At 58.6% G+C, this 20,069-nt stretch overlaps 1 protein-coding gene across 1 annotated transcript in view; it reads right to left on the bottom strand.

The window, feature by feature from the left end:
* LOC130519829 (zinc finger protein 423-like) overlaps positions 1–19,637 on the bottom strand; it is a gene marked incomplete at its 5' end in the record, with an annotated part of 31,269 nt that extends 11,632 nt beyond the window's left edge. Inside the window, 22 exon segments of the mRNA XM_057023422.1 lie at positions 14,148–14,232; positions 14,349–14,565; positions 14,724–15,127; positions 15,526–15,644; positions 15,647–15,709; positions 15,795–16,029; positions 16,062–16,298; positions 16,376–16,464; positions 16,467–16,488; positions 16,490–16,534; positions 16,615–17,154; positions 17,354–17,544; positions 17,612–17,989; positions 18,062–18,245; positions 18,248–18,344; positions 18,414–18,510; positions 18,513–18,693; positions 18,761–18,836; positions 18,947–19,028; positions 19,107–19,231; positions 19,370–19,527; positions 19,530–19,637. Of these exon segments, the coding sequence (XP_056879402.1) occupies positions 14,148–14,232; positions 14,349–14,565; positions 14,724–15,127; positions 15,526–15,644; positions 15,647–15,709; positions 15,795–16,029; positions 16,062–16,298; positions 16,376–16,464; positions 16,467–16,488; positions 16,490–16,534; positions 16,615–17,154; positions 17,354–17,544; positions 17,612–17,989; positions 18,062–18,245; positions 18,248–18,344; positions 18,414–18,510; positions 18,513–18,693; positions 18,761–18,836; positions 18,947–19,028; positions 19,107–19,231; positions 19,370–19,527; positions 19,530–19,637 (3,733 nt within the window).
* Between the last annotated feature and the right edge of the window lie 432 nt (positions 19,638–20,069).

The raw sequence follows: 20,069 nt of genomic DNA, 5'->3' as shown, positions 1-20,069 counted from the left end.
AGTGTGTGTGTGTGTGGGCGGGGGAAGCAGCAGACACGGACATGGCTGCTGGCGCTGAACGCCGCTGCTCACCTCTCCTCAGTGAGACACGGTCGAGTCAACCTGACGCTGGCGGAGGCAAAGCTTTAGCTGCTGCGAGCAGATTAAAACTTGAGCGCCGGCCCCTCCGGCGGGTCCTCGCATCGCCTTGGCAACGTGAGGCTGTTGCATCGGCCTGACCGAGCTGATAAACATTCAGAACTGCAGACGTCGCTGTCATGAGCACAGATGCGGATCAGCAGCTAAAGTTCCCGTTAGAGCCTCAGCTCCCGTTAGAGCTTCAGCTCCGTTCGAGCTCCTGTTAGAGCCTCAGCTCCGTTAGAGCCTCAGCTCCCGTTAGAGCTCCCGTTAGAGCCTCAGCTCCCGTTAGAGCCTCAGCCCGTTAGAGCTCCCGTTAGAGCCTCAGCTCCCGTTAGAGCCTCAGCTCCCGTTAGAGCCTCAGCTCCCGTTAGAGCTTCAGCTCCCGTTAGAGCCTCAGCTCCCGTTAGAGCCTCAGCTCCGTTAGAGCCTCAGCTCCCGTTAGAGCTCCCGTTAGAGCCTCAGCTCCCGTTAGAGCCTCAGCTCCCGTTAGAGCTCCCGTTGAGCCTCAGCTCCCGTTAGAGCTCCCGTTAGAGCCTCAGCTCCCGTTAGAGCCTCAGCTCCCGTTAGAGCCTCAGCTCCCGTTAGAGTTCCCGTTAGAGCCTCAGCTCCCGTAAGAGCCTCAGCTCCCGTTAGAGCTTCAGCTCCCGTTAGAGCTTCAGCTCCCGTTAGAGCTTCAGCTCCCGTAAGAGCCTCAGCTCCGTTAGAGCTTCAGCTCCCGTTAGAGCTCCCGTTAGAGCTTCAGCTCCCGTTAGAGCTTCAGCTCCCGTAAGAGCCTCAGCTCCCGTTAGAGCTTCAGCTCCCGTTAGAGCCTCAGCTCCGTTCGCGCCTCAGCTCCCGTTAGAGCCTCAGCTCCCGTTAGAGCTTCAGCTCCCGTTAGAGCTTCAGCTCCCGTTAGAGCCTCAGCTCCCGTTAGAGCTCCCGTTCGCGCCTCAGCTCCCGTTAGAGCCTCAGCTCCCGTTAGAGCTTCAGCTCCGTTAGAGCTTCAGCTCCCGTTAGAGCCTCAGCTCCCGTTAGAGCTCCCGTTAGAGCCTCAGCTCCCGTTAGAGCCTCAGCCCGTTAGAGCCTCAGCTCCGTTAGAGCTCCCGTTAGAGCCTCAGCTCCCGTTAGAGCCTCAGCTCCCGTTAGAGCCTCAGCTCCCGTTAGAGCTTCAGCTCCCGTAAGAGCTTCAGCTCCCGTTAGAGCCTCAGCTCCCGTTAGAGCCTCAGCTCCCGTTAGAGCTTCAGCTCCCGTTAGAGCCTCAGCTCCCGTTAGAGCCTCAGCTCCCGTTAGAGCCTCAGCTCCCGTTAGAGCTCCCGTTAGAGCCTCAGCTCCGTTAGAGCCTCAGCTCCCGTTAGAGCCTCAGCTCCCGTTAGAGCTCCCGTTAGAGCCTCAGCTCCCGTTAGAGCTCCCGTTAGAGCCTCAGCTCCCGTTAGAGCCTCAGCTCCCGTTAGAGCCTCAGCTCCCGTTAGAGCTCCCGTTAGAGCCTCAGCTCCCGTTAGAGCCTCAGCTCCCGTTAGAGCTTCAGCTCCCGTTAGAGCTTCAGCTCCCGTAAGAGCTTCAGCTCCCGTTAGAGCCTCAGCTCCCGTTAGAGCTTCAGCTCCCGTAAGAGCTTCAGCTCCCGTTAGAGCCTCAGCTCCCGTTAGAGCCTCAGCTCCCGTTTTAGAGCTTCAGCTCCGTTAGAGCCTCAGCTCCCGTTAGAGCCTCAGCTCCCGTTAGAGCCTCAGCTCCCGTTAGAGCTCCCGTTAGAGCCTCAGCTCCCGTTAGAGCCTCAGCTCCCGTTAGAGCCTCAGCTCCGTTAGAGCTCCCGTTAGAGCCTCAGCTCCCGTTAGAGCTCACCGTTAGAGCCTCAGCTCCGTTAGAGCTCAGCTCCCGTTAGAGCCTCAGCTCCCGTTAGAGCTTCAGCTCCCGTTAGAGCCTCAGCTCCCGTAAGAGCCTCAGCTCCCGTTAGAGCTTCAGCTCCCGTTAGAGCTTCAGCTCCCGTTAGAGCTTCAGCTCCCGTAAGAGCCTCAGCTCCCGTTAGAGCTTCAGCTCCCGTTAGAGCTCCGTTAGAGCTTCAGCTCCCGTTAGAGCTTCAGCTCCCGTAAGAGCCTCAGCTCCCGTTAGAGCTTCAGCTCCCGTTAGAGCCTCAGCTCCCGTTAGAGCTTCAGCTCCGTAAGAGCTTCAGCTCCCGTTAGAGCCTCAGCTCCGTTAGAGCCTCAGCTCCCGTTAGAGCCTCAGCTCCCGTTAGAGCTCCTGTTAGAGCCTCAGCTCCGTTAGAGCCTCAGCTCCCGTTAGAGCTTCAGCTCCCGTTAGAGCTTCAGCTCCCGTAGAGCCTCAGCTCCCGTTAGAGCCTCAGCTCCCGTTAGAGCTCCCGTAAGAGCTTCAGCTCCCGTTAGAGCCTCAGCTCCCGTTAGAGCCTCAGCTCCCGTTAGAGCCTCAGCTCCCGTTAGAGCTTCAGCTCCCGTTAGAGCCTCAGCTCCCGTTAGAGCTTCAGCTCCCGTTAGAGCTTCAGCTCCCGTTAGAGCCTCAGCTCCCGTTAGAGCCTCAGCTCCCGTTAGAGCCTCAGCCCGTTAGAGCCTCAGCTCCCGACGTTCATCTTCACCTCTGACTAGATGCTATAAACAATGACAGCAAATGATTCAATTGCACAAACAATCCTGCTCTGCTTTAGGGGCTCCAGGTTGTCATGGAAACCATCAGACAGTTTTTCCGGGTAGTAACCAGCCATCATTCATTGAGAACTGCATCAGTGTTCACATCATGTCAACAACATCAACCAATCAGCTTGCATTGACCTGCTCAGTCAAAAGTTGCATGAATTAACCGCGCACACGCACACACACACACACACACACACACACACACACACCACACACACACACACACACACACACACACACCACACACACACACACACACAACACACACACACACACGCTGTTGGCCTCAAATACAAACAAATAAATAAATGAACACAGTTATTCATTATTCTGTGGGAGGAATAAAAAATAAATGCGTCTGGAGAGCTGTGTGTGTGTGTGTGTGTGTGTGTGTGTGTGTGTGTACACCACAGAGCAGCATCCCTAATGGAGGCAGAGCTCAGAAACACCAACAGAGCAACAGAATCACAGAAGGCAACAAATAAATGATTGTGTTTGGGAAGTTAGTGAGTCCATGTTCACCAGCGCTAACTTAGCAAAGTTCTGATTACTAATAGTAATCTAGTACCAACCTAGTAATCTAGTACCAACCTAGTAATCTAGTACTAACCTAGTAATCTAGTACTAACCTAGTAACACTGCCAGCAACAGATGACTAAACAAGCTGTAGAAACAGATATTTGCACCTAGGAAGTGAAGATCCAGCAGATCTTTCTTTGGTCTCACGGTGTCTCGTGGACAGTGAAGACCTCTGCTGGCTGTGGCCCCCTGCTGTCCATAAAGGTCCCCGAAACAGGTGTGAGGGTCCAGCCAATCAGAGGCCAGGGACGGGGCCTCCGGCTGGTGAGGGGGAGGGGCCAGACAGCTCTGTGATAGTACAACCTTTAACCACGAAGGCTGGAGCACAAGCAGACACTCGTGAACACCCAGCACGCGTGATGTCAGACGTGCACTAATGTCAGACGTGCACTAATGTCGGACGCACTAATGTCAGACGTGCACTAATGTCAGACGTGCACTAATGTCAGACGTGCGCATGGTTCTCAAACCCTGGTTCTCTGTCGCGCTCCGGCCTGGCCGACGTTGTCGCGTCAGTGTGTGTGTGTGGGTGTGTGGTGTGACACGTCGTCGTCCTTTGATGTGCTCTACATTCATTAACATCAAAATAACATCTGTCAGCTTCTGTACAAACACACCTGACGGACACAGCTGATGTCCGGACACACAGACGCAGAAGCCCCTCCCCCCGCCCCAAAACAAAGGCCACCATTTTACCACTTAGTGTGTTCATGTGTGTGTGAGCACATCTGGGTACCGTGGTCTGTCTGAGCTCCAGATGTGTTTCTAAACACCGCAGGCGACATCACACCTGGACACCGCACAGATGCACAACAACAACAAATCGTAGACGTCAGCCGTAAAGCTGGCGCCAGAACCGTGTGCACGCCGCCATGGAAACGACCCGCTTCCCGTCGCCTCTTTCTGTCCCGGTGACACGGAGACACTGAGACACACGGAGACACACGGAGACACATGGAGACACACGGAGACAGGCGGAGACACACGGAGACACACGGAGACACACGGAGACAAGCGGAGACACACGGAGACACGTGGAGACACACTGAGACACACGGAGACACAGGGAGACACAGGGAGACAGGCGGAGACACACGGAGACACAGGGAGACACAGGGAGACAGGCGGAGACACACGGAGACACAGGGAGACAAGCGGAGACACACTGAGACACACGGAGACACAGGGAGACAAGCGGAGACACACTGAGACACACTGAGACAGGTGGAGACACACGGAGACACGTGGAGACACGTGGAGACACACTGAGAACACGGAGACACAGGGAGACAAGCGGAGACCACACTGAGACACACGGAGACACAGGGAGACAAGCGGAGACACGTGGAGACACAGGGAGACACACGGAGACACACGGAGACGCGCTTCAACCTGCGTGTCCCCAGGAAACGGTGCTGAGGACTCTCCTAATGACTTAATGGAGCTAATTACCACCGATAAGACGTCCAATCAGTGCTCCGGCTTCCTGAAGGCTCTCGTTAGCAGCTAATTAAAGAACCAATCACAGCGGGGGGAGCGTTGCCACGGCGTCACAATCACAGAAGCAAAGATTAAAGACAAAGCAGCCGTCCTGAGCGACGCCTCCACACAATCCTGACGCGATGATCAAAGCAACGACGGCTCCCGTCCCAGACTTCGTGGGTCAGGTGACCAGAGAGGGTGCGAGTTGAAAACCCTCCGTTTTGTCTCCACAGCTGTTTGCACACCCCCCCCCCCCATCTTCAGGGGTAGCGTTCACGCGGCGTGGAGTCCTCTCTCGCTCAATCTGGGCGCCACGCTGGGACGGTTTAATTGCAGCTGCACCCTCGTGTGCGTGCGTGCATGTGCGCGTGCGCGTGCACGTGAGGGAGCAGAAGAAAGAGTGAAGGAGACCTCCTGAGAGTGTTCAAGGAGAAGCAGCGGGGCGTCGGGCCACCTTCCTCTCTCTTTTCCCCTCATTATTCCTCCTCCTCTTCGCTTTCCCGCCTGGCGTTCCTTCTCCCGCTCGCTCCTCGCCACCGATGCCCCCCCTCACCTCGTGCTGTCGCGCCGCGCCGCTGCACGCGAGACGATCATGTGACGTAGGCGCCGTGCACACGCGCCACTTCCTGTTTGGCAGAGGGACACGCGGACGTTCGGCCGCCGCAGGTTCGACCTTAAAGACATCCCATAATGGAACGTTCCTCCGTAACCCTCCAGGGTTGTTTAGGTTCCCTTTGAATTTACTTCAACCCCCCCAACAGACGTGCCCCCCCCCCATGTTTGCCTCCCTCATCCGCGGAGCCCCGCCCCCCATCACGCCCGTGGAGGCTTCCTGTCAGAGCTCCTGCTCCTCACTCCTGCTGTCATCAGCTGTCAGATATCAAACGCTCCCCCTCCGGGGGGGGGGGGCACAACCAGTGATGGAGGTGAGGGGCGGTACAAACGAGGGGGGGGGCTCTCTCTCCATAACTCACGCGTGTTTCATGATGATGAAGCGGCGGCGTTTCCCAGCTAACGACAACAAAACACCGGCCTGATCCATCTATCTGTCAGGCCTGCCGTGACGTGCACGCTCCTGTGTGTGTGCGTGTGTGTGTGTGTGTGAGCGTGTGTGTGCGCGTGTGTGTGTGTGTGAGGGCTGCTAATGTCGTGCAGCTGGGGAGGCAGAGAGTTTAGATGAGGATGGAGAGACATGATGAGAGAGATAAAGAGAGCTGAAGCAAAGGGTGTGGGAGGAGGGGGGAGGGGGCCCGTTAATCACCTCCGGTCCGGTCCCGAGGACGGGTCATTAGCCGGTGGTCCCGCTGACAGGCGGACCGCCATCAATCTAACAGGAGCTGCTATCGGCGCCGTCCTGCAGGAGGAAGGAAGAGGCGTCTGACCCCTTTCATTCGGAGCGTCTGTCATCGGTGGCAGGAGACACCACCCTCGCCGCTGGAGAACCGGTCAAACACCTGGTCACACAGGTGACCCACGCACAGGCGGCCCCCCACCAGGAACGGGGGACGATGGCGGTGATTCCAGGACCATTAAAACAAGACGGAGACTCCGTCCACCCTGGTGGGGAGGCGGCGAGGCTGCTCGCAGTGGTTCCTGTCAGCACCACAAAGGGGGGAGATCTTTCCAAGGTCCCCTCTGGGGGAGCGATGGTCCAGACGGTTCTGAGATGGTGGGATTAGAGCTTCATCTGATCTCCTGCTGGGACCGTCATCAGGCCCATTCCAGCAGCAGCACATCTGGAGGCGTCTCCATCCTGAGCAGAGTCCTGGAGCGCTGGTGGTCCATGAGTGTTTCAGGTGCCCAGATGTGGGGACGTCCAGGCTGGAGCAGGAGGGCCCCAGGCCTGTAGATACCGTCTCGTTGCTGACCTCCAGGACCGGCTGGACCTTCCTGGAGACGGAGGTCACAAACCTCCAAACCGACGTTCCTCAGCATTCCTGGAGTTCCTGGGGGAGGAGGAGCGGCAGGTACGGAGGCAGCATTGATCTGGCTTTAACAAGACTGGGGAGGGACGGAGAGGCCCAACGCAGGTCTGGGAGGACGCCGTCCTGAGGCTGGGCCTGGGTCAGAACCTCACCTGGGGCCGCGGGTGGACCAGGACCTGGAGGGTGTTCCAGGGAAACGGAACGGTGGACAGGTGAGGTGGTCCTGTTGGACTCGTCAGGACCCTGGAAACACTTGTGGAGTTTCTGAAGGCTCGTTTGGGTTTGGATGAGCAGAGCGAGAGAGAGGAGGTCCGACCCAGACCCACCGGACCAGGAACCAGAGGTGGGAGGAGAACCAAAACACCACTGAAGTCCCCTGAAGAGGATCACGGGCCAGAGAAGCAGGCGGGACTGAAAACTGCTGAAAACCCAGAACCAGCACCAGCACCAGAACCACCTCCTCCTCCATCCACACACTCCAGAACAGAACTCATCTCTGTCTCTACTTCAGAGTCCCCCCCCGTGCCCCCCCCCTCTGTCGTTACTCACCAACACAAAACTCAATTAGTAAATTAGTTCCAGCTCACTAAGCGTTAAACAGCAACCAGGGAGCCAGTAAACACACACTTTACTCTCCATTAGGGCTTCAAAAAGGCTCGCTACTCAGGTGCACACACACACACACACACGCACACGCACGCACACGCACACACACACACACACACACACACACACACCGTTAAAAGCGTGCCTTTGTGGTCTTTAAGAATGAAAACACACACGCTCCAGTGCTCTGACAGTGTCTGATGACTGTGGGTAAATCACTTAAGCTGCTGTAATTAGCCTGATCGCCATGGCGACAGGAGATGCTTCCTTTTATCCTCTCACTTCACAATGGAGCGACACACACACACACACAACACACACACACACACGTCACAGAGGTGGGACCCTCCAGGTGAGCTGTAGGGGGCGCTCTTCCTCAAACACTGGGGGGGGTCAGACCCAAACAAAGAACAACAGAAAGACACGTGTGTGTGTGTGTGTGTGTGTGTGTGTGTGTGTGTGTGTGTGTCCAGGTGCTTGAGCCTGTGTGTTTATCCCAGGGCAGGGAATGCAGGGGTCCCTAGACTCTCCTCTGCATCCTGCTAACTAGACAATCCCCCCCCACACCCACACACACCACACACACACACCCACACCCACACCCACACCCACACACACACACACACACACTCACACACCCACACCCACACAGCATTGATCGGGGCCTCGCCCTCAGGGTCACTATGTGCTCTGTTAGCCAACCGCTAAGGACGGAGCGCCCGAGGACATGTGCCCCTGCCTCCCTACATGCAAACACACGCGTGTCATGTGACTCCAGCTCAGACTTGATGCTCCATCACATGCTCAACACTTCCTGTTCACCATGGCAACAGCTCTCCCACATCAAAGAGTGCAGAACACATCACATGCTAATTCTATGACCATTAGCATTAGCATCTGCAGCATGTCGAGTTCCGTGTGTCACGAATCTCAAGCATTGACTGCACAACACACACCATCACACACACCCAATGAATGAGCACGGCGGCGGCGACACGTGTCAGAGCGTGCACACGCGTACGTGCACACGCATACGTGCACCGCGCGCTGCGCAGGCGGCTCGAACGCTGCTCATCTGCCAACACAACGAGGTGCTCAGTCTCTGGAATTACTGGAAAATAAAACACACAGGGAGCGAGGAGCTGTGAGGAAGCACACGGGTGAACGAGAGGTTAAACAGGAGAGAGAGGGGGGAGGGAGGGAGGGGGAGGGGGTGAGGGAGGGAGGGAGGGAGGGAGGGAGGGGGAGGGAGGGGGCCCTGGGCTGAAGAACCAGAGGAAGGAAGGATGGAGGAAAAGAAAGCTAGAGGCCAGTTTCTCCTCTGATGCAGGACCCAGTGTGTGTGTGTGTGTGTGTGCGTGCGTGCGTGTGTGTGTGCGTGCATGTGTGTGTGTGTATGAATAATTCAGGTCCACGGGGGGCAGCCTGCTGTGCTAATGAGGACGACAAGCATTGATAGCAAATATTGCTGGTGGGAAGCTATCGATCCGACAGCCATTTGTCCGATCTTTGGCCGGGCAGCGGCGGACGCTCGGAAAGATGCTGCTCAGCGTGGGGAAGGAAACGTGCACGCACTCACAGCTCACGTGCACACCTGCCAACAACACAGGTTCCTCCAGCGGGATTCAGTAAACCTGAACGGGCTGAACTTTGATCAGCAGGAACAGGAGCAGCAGCTATTCCTGATATGAGGACTGAGTCCATGCTAAGCTAACGCTAGCCCCGCCACCCTGGAAACACCTCTGGGTGGTCCTGGTCCAGCAAGGAAGTCTGGAAAACCCCTTCTCCTCCCAGCTCTCTCTCTCTCCCTCCCTCACACACACATACACACACACACACACACACACACACACGCGCTAGATGATGTTCCTATGCTAACCTGCAGTTAAACTACATCATCACTTTCGAGGCTCCAGCGGATCTGAGAGTCGGTACTTCGGACACCACTGAAAACCGATGCCGCGATGCTAATGCTAATGCTAAAGAATGATTTGAAGCGCACCATCTCAGCCAGCAGCTCTGCAGCTGCACACAGGAAGTCTGACATCACTTCCTCTGATGTTGGTGGAGCTAATGTGGCTCAGGAGGTCCGTGAATGCACCGAAAGTCCCGAGTTCTGATTGGACATCAGGCTAAAGCTAATCACCTCAGAACCCAGCGCTCCACTTCTCGCCCGGTTGGTCACCAGCAAACGCCCGTGCTCGCACTTCCTGCGGGCTAAAATAAGAGCGGCGACGAGGCGTTAGCGGCTCCGCTCCACAATGCTCAGTAGCTTGTGGCGCTGCGGTGAGTCTGACACAAAGTGGTGCTCAGAATCAGGGCAGCAGCACCGCTGCGAGCCGCCACAGCGGGCGCCGCCGCCGCGCACGCACAAACATCTGCACACCTTCACACGCGATGCCAGTCACACACACACACACACACACACAATTACTGCCAATCACACACACACGACCAGCGACCCCAGGAAGCAGCACTCTGACATCAGCCCCTCCTTCAGCCGTAAAGACCAGTAATTACAACGCCACACCTGACAGGCTAAAAGCATCCCGCGGCTAGCTAGCGCGCACGGGGTCTCAATCAAACCGCGCAAATACCAAATTCTCCCAATTTTGTCCAATCACAACCCCCCCGGCCTTCAGCGGCGCCCCCGTAGACCCCCAACAGCGGCCCATACGGGTCCGATCAGGGTTCCGGTCGGGTCAGGTGAGAGCGGGATGGCCACGCCCCCTCCCACAACTCTAAAAAAACATCTGGATGGCATCCAAACAGACTATGAATCAACACTCTAATGAAGCCCCGGTAGTGGCGAGGAGCAGCAGGGAGCGGCGTGGATCGCCGAAGACGAAGCACGTGGAGGCTCTGATCGCCCGGCGCACGTACGTGCAGGCGTGCGCGTCTCCGGTGGGATAATTATGGCGCTCCTCAGCAGCTGAGCGTGCCAGATGTACGGGGAGAAGGAGGAGGCGGCGGCGGGGAGGCAGGAGGACGGAGGAGGAAGAGGAGGAGGCGCAGCACAGAGGGGCAGCCCTCTGTGTGTGTGTGTGTGGTGTGTGTGTGTGTGTGTGTGTGTGTGTGTGTGTGTGTGTGTGTGTGTTTGGCAGGGCCGCCGCTGTTTCCTGCCATCCAACATTAGCAGGTTGGCTCCGTCACAAATGAGCGACTCTCGTCCAGGAGAGACGCGAGGACGGGACGGGAGGACGGCGGGGACGTCTTTAAGCTAGCACGCTCCGTGATGACCGCCTTACTGGCGCCACCGTGGCGTTTCCGGCCCAGGTGCAGGTCCGGGTCACCACCCACATTGATGCGTAAACCACATCTCTGGCGGCCAAGCCCCGCCCACGGCCCCGCCCCCACCCGAAGCCCTCGCCGTCTTTGAGGTGCGTCAGGAACACCTAAACCTGCCCGTCTGGCGCCATCGCGCCTCCTCGCTGCCCGGTAAGACGAAGGCAGCAAGGTGACCCTGAATCCCAGGCTGTGAGCGTGCACGTCATGCACGCGCACGTGCAGGTGTGTGCTGGTAATTAACACCAGCGGCTAATGAAGCCCAGCTGCTCTGCAGGAGGACGGCAGCCAAACGCCGCCGCCGCATCGCGCCGGGTCGACCGCCACATCGAGGACTTCCTGTTTGTCTCATGGCCCCGCCCCTTCCTGCTCTGGTTACTGATCACAGGTGAGCAGCAAAAACACATCGTACAGGTGTGACACAGGAGTGACATAGGAGTGACACAGGTGTGACACAGGAGTGCAGGTGTCCACAGGGGGCGCCGTCTTCTTCTATCCTTCAACACGAGCATATTAGAGTAGCATTCCAGCTAATAAACGCCTGCACCGTGCACGTGTTCACACACACACACAACACACACACACACGAACAATAACACACACACACACACACACACACTAACACACACACACACGTGCAAAGCAGCTGTGACAGATGTGTGTTTGTCACCAGAGAAAATGAATTCAGAATAGTTAGTGAATTAAGCAGGGAGATAATTGTTGCCTGGTTTCTGCAGCACTGACAGAACAGAGCAGCACAGAACAGAACAGAGCAGCACAGTACAGAACAGTACAGAGCAGCACAGAGCAGCACAGAGCAGCACAGAACAGAGCAGCACAGAACAGAGCGGCACAGAACAGAGCAGCACAGTACAGTGCAGAGCAGAACAGAACAGAGCAGCACAGCACAGAGCAGAACAGAGCAGCACAGTACAGAGCAGAACAGAGAAGAACAGTACAGAGCAGAGCAGCACAGCACAGAGCAGCACAGAACAGAGCAGAACAGAGAAGAACAGTACAGAGCAGAGCAGCACAGCACAGAGCAGCACAGAACAGAGCAGAACAGAGAAGAACAGTACAGAGCAGAGCAGCACAGCACAGAGCAGCACAGAACAGAGCAGAACAGAGAAGAACAGTACAGAGCAGAGCAGCACAGCACAGAGCAGCACAGCACAGAGCAGAACAGCACAGAACAGCACAGAGCAGCACAGCACAGAGCAGCACAGCACAGAGCAGAACAGCACAGAGCAGCACAGAGCCCCCACAAACACTCACAGGAATAATAAAGACATCAGTCATAAAAATCCGACATGTTAAAACAGCAGATGTGAGTTAACGAGCCCCCCCCCCCCTTGTTGCCCCCCCCTCCTTGTTGCCCCCCCCTCCTTGTTGCCCCCCCCAGCACTCTCCCGGTCCATTTGTCAGTGCGTCCTATTAGGTTTCCAAACAGCTTGTAACGACTGGTAATAAACAGCAGCAGAAAAGAAGCTAAATCAAGCGAGGAGGCGACAAAATGAGGCCTCGGGGGAGCCGGCAGCTCTCCAAACACACGCTAACCGCTAACGCTCGTGCACGCTAACGCTCGTGCACGCGCCGCTCTGACGCTGAAGAACTGCCAAACGCATCACGGACAGACGGTTTTCTGCTGCCGCTAACCAACAATGAGCGGAAGCGGCGGCGGACCGGGAGGCCGTTTCCTCCCGAAGATCAAAGCAGCCGTAAACTAGCATCTTTCTGCGGCGCCGCGACCTCTAAACTCCACTTCCTGTTACGTTCTCATGCCTAAAACACGGAGAGACGCCGAAGTTTAGGGTTTAGGCTTCAGGATCTGAGCCTGAAGGGACTGAAATGAGGTGGGCGGAGTCTAAACCAAACTAGCAAACTAGCAAACGCGCTACAGTTTTCGGTGGAATATTTCGCCACTGGCTAATGTTCCATCCGTACAGAAACTAGCCAAACGCGTGTGGCGACAGTTTCCATAAACTTGTATTTGCTCACTCCTGATTCTTATTTCTCTTCCTCTTCTCCTCCCTCGAACCCTCCGTGGTCCCATCCCTCATCCCTTCATCTTCCGTCCCTCCTTCCCTCTGGTGTCATGGCTCGCTAGCTCCAGGTGGTGGGGGAGGAAGGGAAGACCGTGGCGGGGGTTGGGGGGGTTGGGGGTGGTGCTGTCATCTGTTCTCGCGTCCGAATTCAAGATCAACATCCTTTTTGAACAGCAACTACAAAAACAGCGAGTACGCTAGAGATGTTAGCTAGTTAGCTACTTCATTCTGCTCGATTTTAAAAGGCTGTTTATGCTAAAAGCTGAGTTATTTTCTTCCTCTTACATCTCTCAGTCCTTCGCTAGCTGGTTGTTTGTTGTCTGCTCTCCGAGCACGATTCAACGAGAATTCGGACAGAGACCGAATGTTGTGATGACGCAGCCAAGCCGCGGCTAGAACCACGGTTTTGTGCTACCTGGACCTGTTTGGACGCTAACTTTGCTCTTAAAGTGGCTATTTTGGGAATGTAGCTTAATCCTTACAACTCTGATGGTGATGAACAGCTTGAACGTATCGTGTAGCTAGCGTGAGCCATGCTAGGGTACGCTAGAATTCGCCGGGCCACCAAATGAAGGAGGCGAGAGGACGCAGCCCTGCGGAGCTCCACCAGAGGAACCAGAGCTCAGAACCAATCAGGCCCAAGCTCCTCAAAAGTGAGGACGGGTCAAGAAAAACAAGAGGTGCAAAGGTCTCGTGGTGTGACCCCACCACGATGGGGGGGGGGGGGGGCAAGAGGACCTGCAGGAAGTGACACAAGAGCGCCACCAGGGGGCGCAATGGTCAGGAGCCGGTCGTCCAGGTGTAATCCTGCGGAAGAGCAGCCGTGCTGCTGGTTGCTGCCTCCCTCACACACACACACACACACACCCACACACCACACACACCACACACACACACACACACACACACACACACACACACCAGCCACATTATCAACCTCTGCTGACTCCAAAAGCTTCTTAACCGCCTCATTAAGTCCTCAGTGACACGGGAACGGCCCGCGCACACGTGCACGCAGCTCAGAGTGAGTGTGCACGCATGTGGAAGAGCAGAGGCGCGTCCCAGCCCCGGGACCCCCCCGGACCCTGGGGCCCCCGGACCAACCACCAGTGGAACCAGTAAAGCTGTGGACACCATCAGCGACTTGGATCCAGGTGGGGGGGCTCTGAGTGTGGGGACACATGGACGAAGCAGCAACTGACGTGGGGACTGAGACCGTGAGGACGAGACACAGAGCTGGAAACCGTCCTCAGAGACAGGTGGACAGCTCCTGCTAATGCTAACAGTCATGCTAACATCACACGATGCCCTTTTGATGTGGGTAACAGAAGACAAGTGTCTGGACCTCATGCTAATGTGCTAATCACGCACACACACGCACACACACACACACACACACGCACGCACACACACGCACGCACACACACACGCACGCACGCACACACGCACACACACACACACACACACACACACACACACACACTCACCGATCATGTGATTGGCCACGTGGATCTGGATCTCGCGCTCCGTCTCGAAGGTCATCTGACATTTGATGCACTGGTAGGTTTTCTTCTGCGGGATCAAAGACAACAGCAACAGCTTTGATGTCTGTCTGGCTGCAGAGCCACATCCTGGTTCCCAGGTCAGGGCAGGACGGCGCCGCCCTGAAGCTCCTCCCCCTGTCTCACCTTGGGGGCAGGCACGCCCTCGGACTTCTTCCCCGCCGCGCTGCTCTCGGCGCCGACCTCCGGGTGGTCCGTCTGCACGTGGCTCTCTAAATCCTCCTGGCTCTCGAACTTCACGCCGCACTCCGGACACTTGAGCGGCGTCCCGACCTTGTCGCCCTGCGGGTCCCCGGGCAGGCTGGCCCCGCCCCCCTGGGTGGGGCTCTGGCTGTTGATGCCCCTGGTGTGAGGGAGATCACATGTTCATCTGGCTGCAACCAGGTTTTCTGGTGGGTTCTGGTCACGCCGGCGTCCCAGCCGGGAGGGAAGCTCCACCCCTCCCGGAGGGAAGCTCCGCCCCTCCCGGCCGGGACGCCGGCGTACGCCCCGGAGGCGTACCTGCTCATGCAGCCGGCGCAGAGGCCGTAGGGCAGCCCGTTGACGTCCAGCTTCACCATCTCGCTCTTGTTCTTGAACTCCTTCAGGCAGAAGGCGCATTTGTACAGCTTGTGTTGCTGCAGCTGTCCGTTGGGAGAGGAGGAGGCGGAGCCGGTTCCTCCGCCCCCAACGCCATTCCCGCCCGGTCCGGAACCGGAGGAGAGCTTCTGCATGTGGAAGGTTCCGTGGATCTTCAGCTCCAGGGTGGAGGTGACGGTCTGCATGCAGACCACGCAGCGGAAGCCGGTGAGGGAGTTGCGGAGGTCGGGATGCATCTGGCAATGCTCGATGAACTCCTCCTCGCTCTGCAGCGGCATCTTACAGATCCGGCACGTTCCCGTGTCCAGACTCTTACTGTGGGTCACCTGGACACAACCAAGACCCACAGATCAAGTCCGCCCCTGAAGCTAACGCGCCGCGGTCACCGGAGCAGGAAGTGGGGAGCAGGAAGTGGGAAGCGGGGAGCAGGAAGTGGGGAGCAGGAGAAGTGGGGAGCAGGAAGTAGGAAGTGGGAAGTGGAAAGCAGGGAGCAGGAAGGAGGAAGTGGGGAGCAGGGAGCAGGAAGTGGGGAGCAGGAAGTAGGGAGCAGGAAGCAGGAAGTGGGAAGCGGGAAGCAGGAAGTGGGGAGCAGGAAGTAGGAAGTGGAAAGCAGGAAGCAGGAAGGAGGAAGTGGGGAGCAGGAAGTAGGGAGCGGAAAGCAGGGAGCGGGAAGTGGGGAGCAGGAAGCAGGAAGCAGGAAGCGGGAAGCAGGGAGTGGGCGTACCTTGTGTTCGGTGAGCGTGAGCAGCGAGGGGAAGCGCTCGCCACAGATGGGACACATGTAGTGCTTGGCGGGGCCGCGGTGCGTCTGGGCGTGCTCGCGGAGGCCGTTCTCCGAGAAGAGGTTCTGGAGCAGACGTTGCATTTGTGGTTCCCTTTGATGAAGTCTGCCTTCTTCTTGCGGGAGCCTGCGGGGTCACACACGCGTTGCAGGGTGAGGCTTATTACAGCGTTATTACACCCTGTGATAACCCTCCCGGGGGCGGGGCTTACCGGCGTCGTCTTCTCCCGGTCGGATGTTGTGGTCGCGCAGCCGGTGGTTCTGCAGGAGCGACTCCATGGTGTAGGCGGCGCCGCAGATGTCGCAGGCGTACATGGGCTCGGCGGGTGTCACCTCCTCCTCGCCGCCGCTGGCCTCGTGGCTGTTGGCGTTCTCCCCCCCCTGAGCGGCCCCTCCCTTCAGCAGCATGTTCTGAAGGTCGGCCTGTTCGGCGCGGCCACCGTCGACCTTTCAGCTCCTCCCACGCCGCCGCCGCCCGCCGCTCCGCCTCGCTTGGACGACTGCGCCAGCCCGTTGGGCGTCCCGTTCTGACTGCCGCCGTTGCCGGTGACGGCGGCGCCGTCGAAGACGCAGTGCTTGTCCCGCAGGTGGCGCTCCAGCAGCGACAGCGTGTGCACGGCCTTCCCGCAGAAGCGGCAGGTGAACTTCTTGCTGTGCGTGGTGATGTGACACTGCAGCTCCACCTCGGTCCCGAAGGTCTCGCCGCAGAAGATGCACTTCCTGGTTTTGAGCCCTGCGGCACAAGAAGCGCGTTACACCCGGGACACACCTGCGGGTCCCGCCAGCACGGGACGCGCCTCACTGCTCCGAGGCCGCCGGGGAGGCCGGGTCTCTGGGCCAGGTGGTTGAGCTTGACGTGCAGCTGCAGGTCCGTCTCCTTCTGAAGTCCCAGGCGCAGGCGGTGCAGGCGGAACAGCTTCTTCTCGTTGCTGTGCTTGACGGCGAGATGCACCTGAGGTGGGAGGAGAGCCGACAGGTGAGGCGTGACGCGGGACGGAGGCTCGGGGTGTGTGGGCGTCGCGCCGGGGTCACCTGTATGGACACCTTGGAGTCAAAGACCTCCTGGCAGAGCGTGCAGTGGTAGAGGACAAAGGTGTGCATGTCCAGCAGGTGTTTCTGGAGGTCGTCCACGGACGAGAACTGCTTGTCGCAGCTCTCGCACACGTACTGGGTGGAGGTGGTGGTGAAGTGCATGGTCAGGTGTTGCAGCAGAGCATCCTGGGACTCGAAGTCCTCCTTGTTGCACTGTGGGCAGGACTGGCGCCGCAGCAGCATCTGCAGGTGGGACTTCAGGTGCGTCTGGAACGCCTCAAAACTGGCGAAGCGCAAGTCGCACTGGTTGCACGGGTAGTCCCCGTTACTCCCCGCCGAGGGCGTGGAGTCCCCCCCCAGCCGGTGCCGCTTCGGGGAGGAGATCTCCACGTCGGAGGAGGCGGGGCTTAGGTCGGCGACCTTGGCCTGCCGCTTGTTGTTGGCCAGCGGGATGTTCTTGTGGTTCTCCTTGATGTGCTTGGTGAGCTTGAGGAGTGAGCCGAAGATAGGAGAGTTGGTGCAGTAAGGGCAAGAGTAAACCTGGACATGAACAGCGGCTCTTTACTCCTGGGGTCATCACACACGAGATGGAACAGACACAACCACAGAGGCGGAGGGAGGGGGGAGGGGCAACCTGCGTCCGCGCCGTCGGCGACGCAGCAACCGTGTGTGGCGGCGCCCAGGGCGGCGGCGCCGCCGTCTGCCTGGGCGCCCCTCACACCTCACATTGAAGACTCACCTCCATGAAGGACTGCGAGGCCGCCTGGAGCACGGGGGACTCCAGCTTGGCCGCCGATCCCGCGGACGCGGCTCCGCCCCCGACGGCCGAGGCGCAGTGCGTCTGCTGGATGTGCTCCGTCAGCGAGGACTCGGTCAGGAAGCCCATGGAGCACTGGTTGCAGAAGAAGGCGTGGTTTCCTTCTGCGGGGGAGACGTGACGCCGTCAACAACAACACGACTTCCTGCCGCCCGCGCCACGCCCGCCCTACCTAAGGTGTGGAACCGGCCATGATGGCGCCCGGCAGGCAGTGGGACACCCGGATGTGCTCCTGCAGGGAGTTGATGTCTCCGAACATGTCTGGACAGTAGTTGCAGTGGAACGCCGTGACGTTGGCGAACTGCAGCAGGGGGAACGCCGCTCCCGCCGCCGCGCCCACGCCCACGCCGCCGCCGCCGCGGTGGGCCTTGCGCACGTGCTCGTTGAGGTTGTAGAGCGTGGGCAGCGTGTCCAGGCACATGTGGCACGTGTGGCTCTGCTGCGGCTTGTCCGCGTGGATGGTCTTCAGGTGGATCTCCAGCACGGCCAAACTCTGGAAGTCCCTCTTGGAGCAGTACGGACACGAGTACGTGGCCTTGCCCCAGATCCCCCCCCCGTCTGTGGGGACGCAAACCGCCACATCAGGGGCTGCTACACCGGGACACCAGGACGGACCGGCACCGCTCTCACCTGCTCCGGGCTGGGCCACGCCCATCACCAGCTCCTCCGCAGACTCCGCCCCTCTCCTGCGGCTCCGCTCCAGGCAGTGGGCGGGCTTCAGGGTGGAGTCCGGCGTGGAGCCTCTCTCCAGGCTGGCGCTGGAGTCGGGCGTGGCCGAGCTCATGGAGGCCACGCTGCCCAGCGCCGGTCCGGGCTGGTGGCGCTGTGGTTGGAGGAGTCGGGCTGGCGGTGGCTGTCCAGGTGGCAGTAGACGTCCTCCACGGACGGGAAGTGTTCGGAGCAGACGGGACACCTGCGGAGAGACGGGAGCGCGTCTGACGTGCTGCTGCGGGGAGGCGCCCGGCGAGGAGCGTGGCTCTACCTGTGCTTGCGGTTGGCGTGCTGCGTCTCGATGTGCGCGAGGAGGGAAGCTTCGTCCAGGAAGATGTCGGGACAGTGGATGCACTGCAGGTCGGCCCGTCGGAGAGCTGCGGGTGCCGGGTCAGGACGTGCTTCTCCAGCTCGTCCGTCTGGCTGAACGTCTCCTCGCAGTAGTCGCACATGTACAGGTCCTGCTCCAGCTCCGCCTCGCCGCCCGCCCCCTTCCTGCCCCCGTCCCGCTCGCTCCTCAGGGCCAGGTGCTCCCGGTTCTTGCGGTGAGCCTGCGGAGGTCGGGAAAAAAAACGGAGGTGATTTGGGAAGCGCGCGGAATAAAACGCCGACGTTTACCTGCATGTGGCTCTGCAGCGAGGAGGTGGAGGAGAAGCCCCGTTTACACACGCTGCACTTGAAGGGTTTACTGGAGCTGCAGGCGAGAGGAGGCGTTAGCGGTGGCGGCTGGGGGCGTGTCCCCGCGGCCGGGGCGTGTCCCGTGGCCAGGGGCGGTGTCCCCGTGGCCGGATCAGGGGGGATTACCTGTGTGTCTTCAGGTGGATCTTCAGGTGATCGGAGCGGGAGAAGGCAGCTTCACACTCCTGACAGCTGTACTTCTTGTCGCCTGTATCGGGGAAAACGACGGCTGAGATCAGCAACGGCGGCGGCGGCGTGCGCCTACAGGCCGGCCCGGCTCCTCTACCTGTGTGCAGCTTGACGTGGCGGTCCCGGCTGCGCTTGTGCTTGAACAGACGACTGCAGAAGGTGCATTTGAAAGGCAGCTTGTCGCTGTGGATCTGCTCGTGGCGCTTCAGGTAGCTCAGACGGCTGCAGAGAGAGAACGCGGCTGACGTTAGCTTAGCATCAGCGGCCCCGCGCGCTGGCAGGAAGCGCGGCTCCCGGAGGAAGCTAACTGCTAACGCAAAAACAAAGGTGCTTTGAAAACGGGGCCTGGGGGGTTTGTACCTGAAAGACTTGTCACAGAACTGACACGGGTACGGAAGCCCCGCCCCTCCCTCCTCCTCGCCGCCGGTGGCCATGCCAAGATCACAGCAGCCGTCTGGCATCTGCGAAGGGGACGCCACATCCTTACTGGAGGGCGAGGACGGGACCCAGGACAGTCCCGCGGGTCATCGTCACCATCTGACAGACAAAGAGGGACAGACGCATGTTGGACTGGGACGGCAAGAGGACGTGGACTGGTTAAACTGGGAGAGTGTGGAAGAGAGAGAGAGAGAGAAGATAGAGAGACAGAGGAAGAGAGAGAGAGGATGAGAGAGGACAGAGGAAAAGAGGAGATAGGGACAGAGGAAGAGAGAGAGACAGAGGAAAGAGAGAGAGGGAAAGAGGAAGAGAGAGAGAGAAGATAGAGGACAAGGAAGAGAGAGGGACAGAGAGGAAAAGGAGAGAGAGAGGATAGAGAGACAGAGGAAAAGAGAGAGAGACAGAGAGGAAAAGAGAGAGAGAGGATAGAGAGATAGAGAGGAAAAGAGAGATGGACAGAGAAGAGAGAGAGAGGGACAGAGGAAGAGAGAGAGGGACAGAGGAAGAGAAGAGAGAGGGACAGAGGAAGAGAGAGAGAGAGGGACAGAGGAAGAGAGAGAGGGACAGAGGAGAGAGAGGGACAGAGAGGAAGAGAGAGAGAGGGACAGAGAGGAAGAGAGAG

The sequence above is a fragment of the Takifugu flavidus genome, unplaced genomic scaffold (assembly GCF_003711565.1).
Source record: "Takifugu flavidus isolate HTHZ2018 unplaced genomic scaffold, ASM371156v2 ctg221, whole genome shotgun sequence".
Lineage (NCBI taxonomy): Eukaryota > Metazoa > Chordata > Actinopteri > Tetraodontiformes > Tetraodontidae > Takifugu > Takifugu flavidus.
Note: the sequence above shows the minus strand (reverse complement) of the source record. Positions and strands in the feature narration are given on the sequence as shown.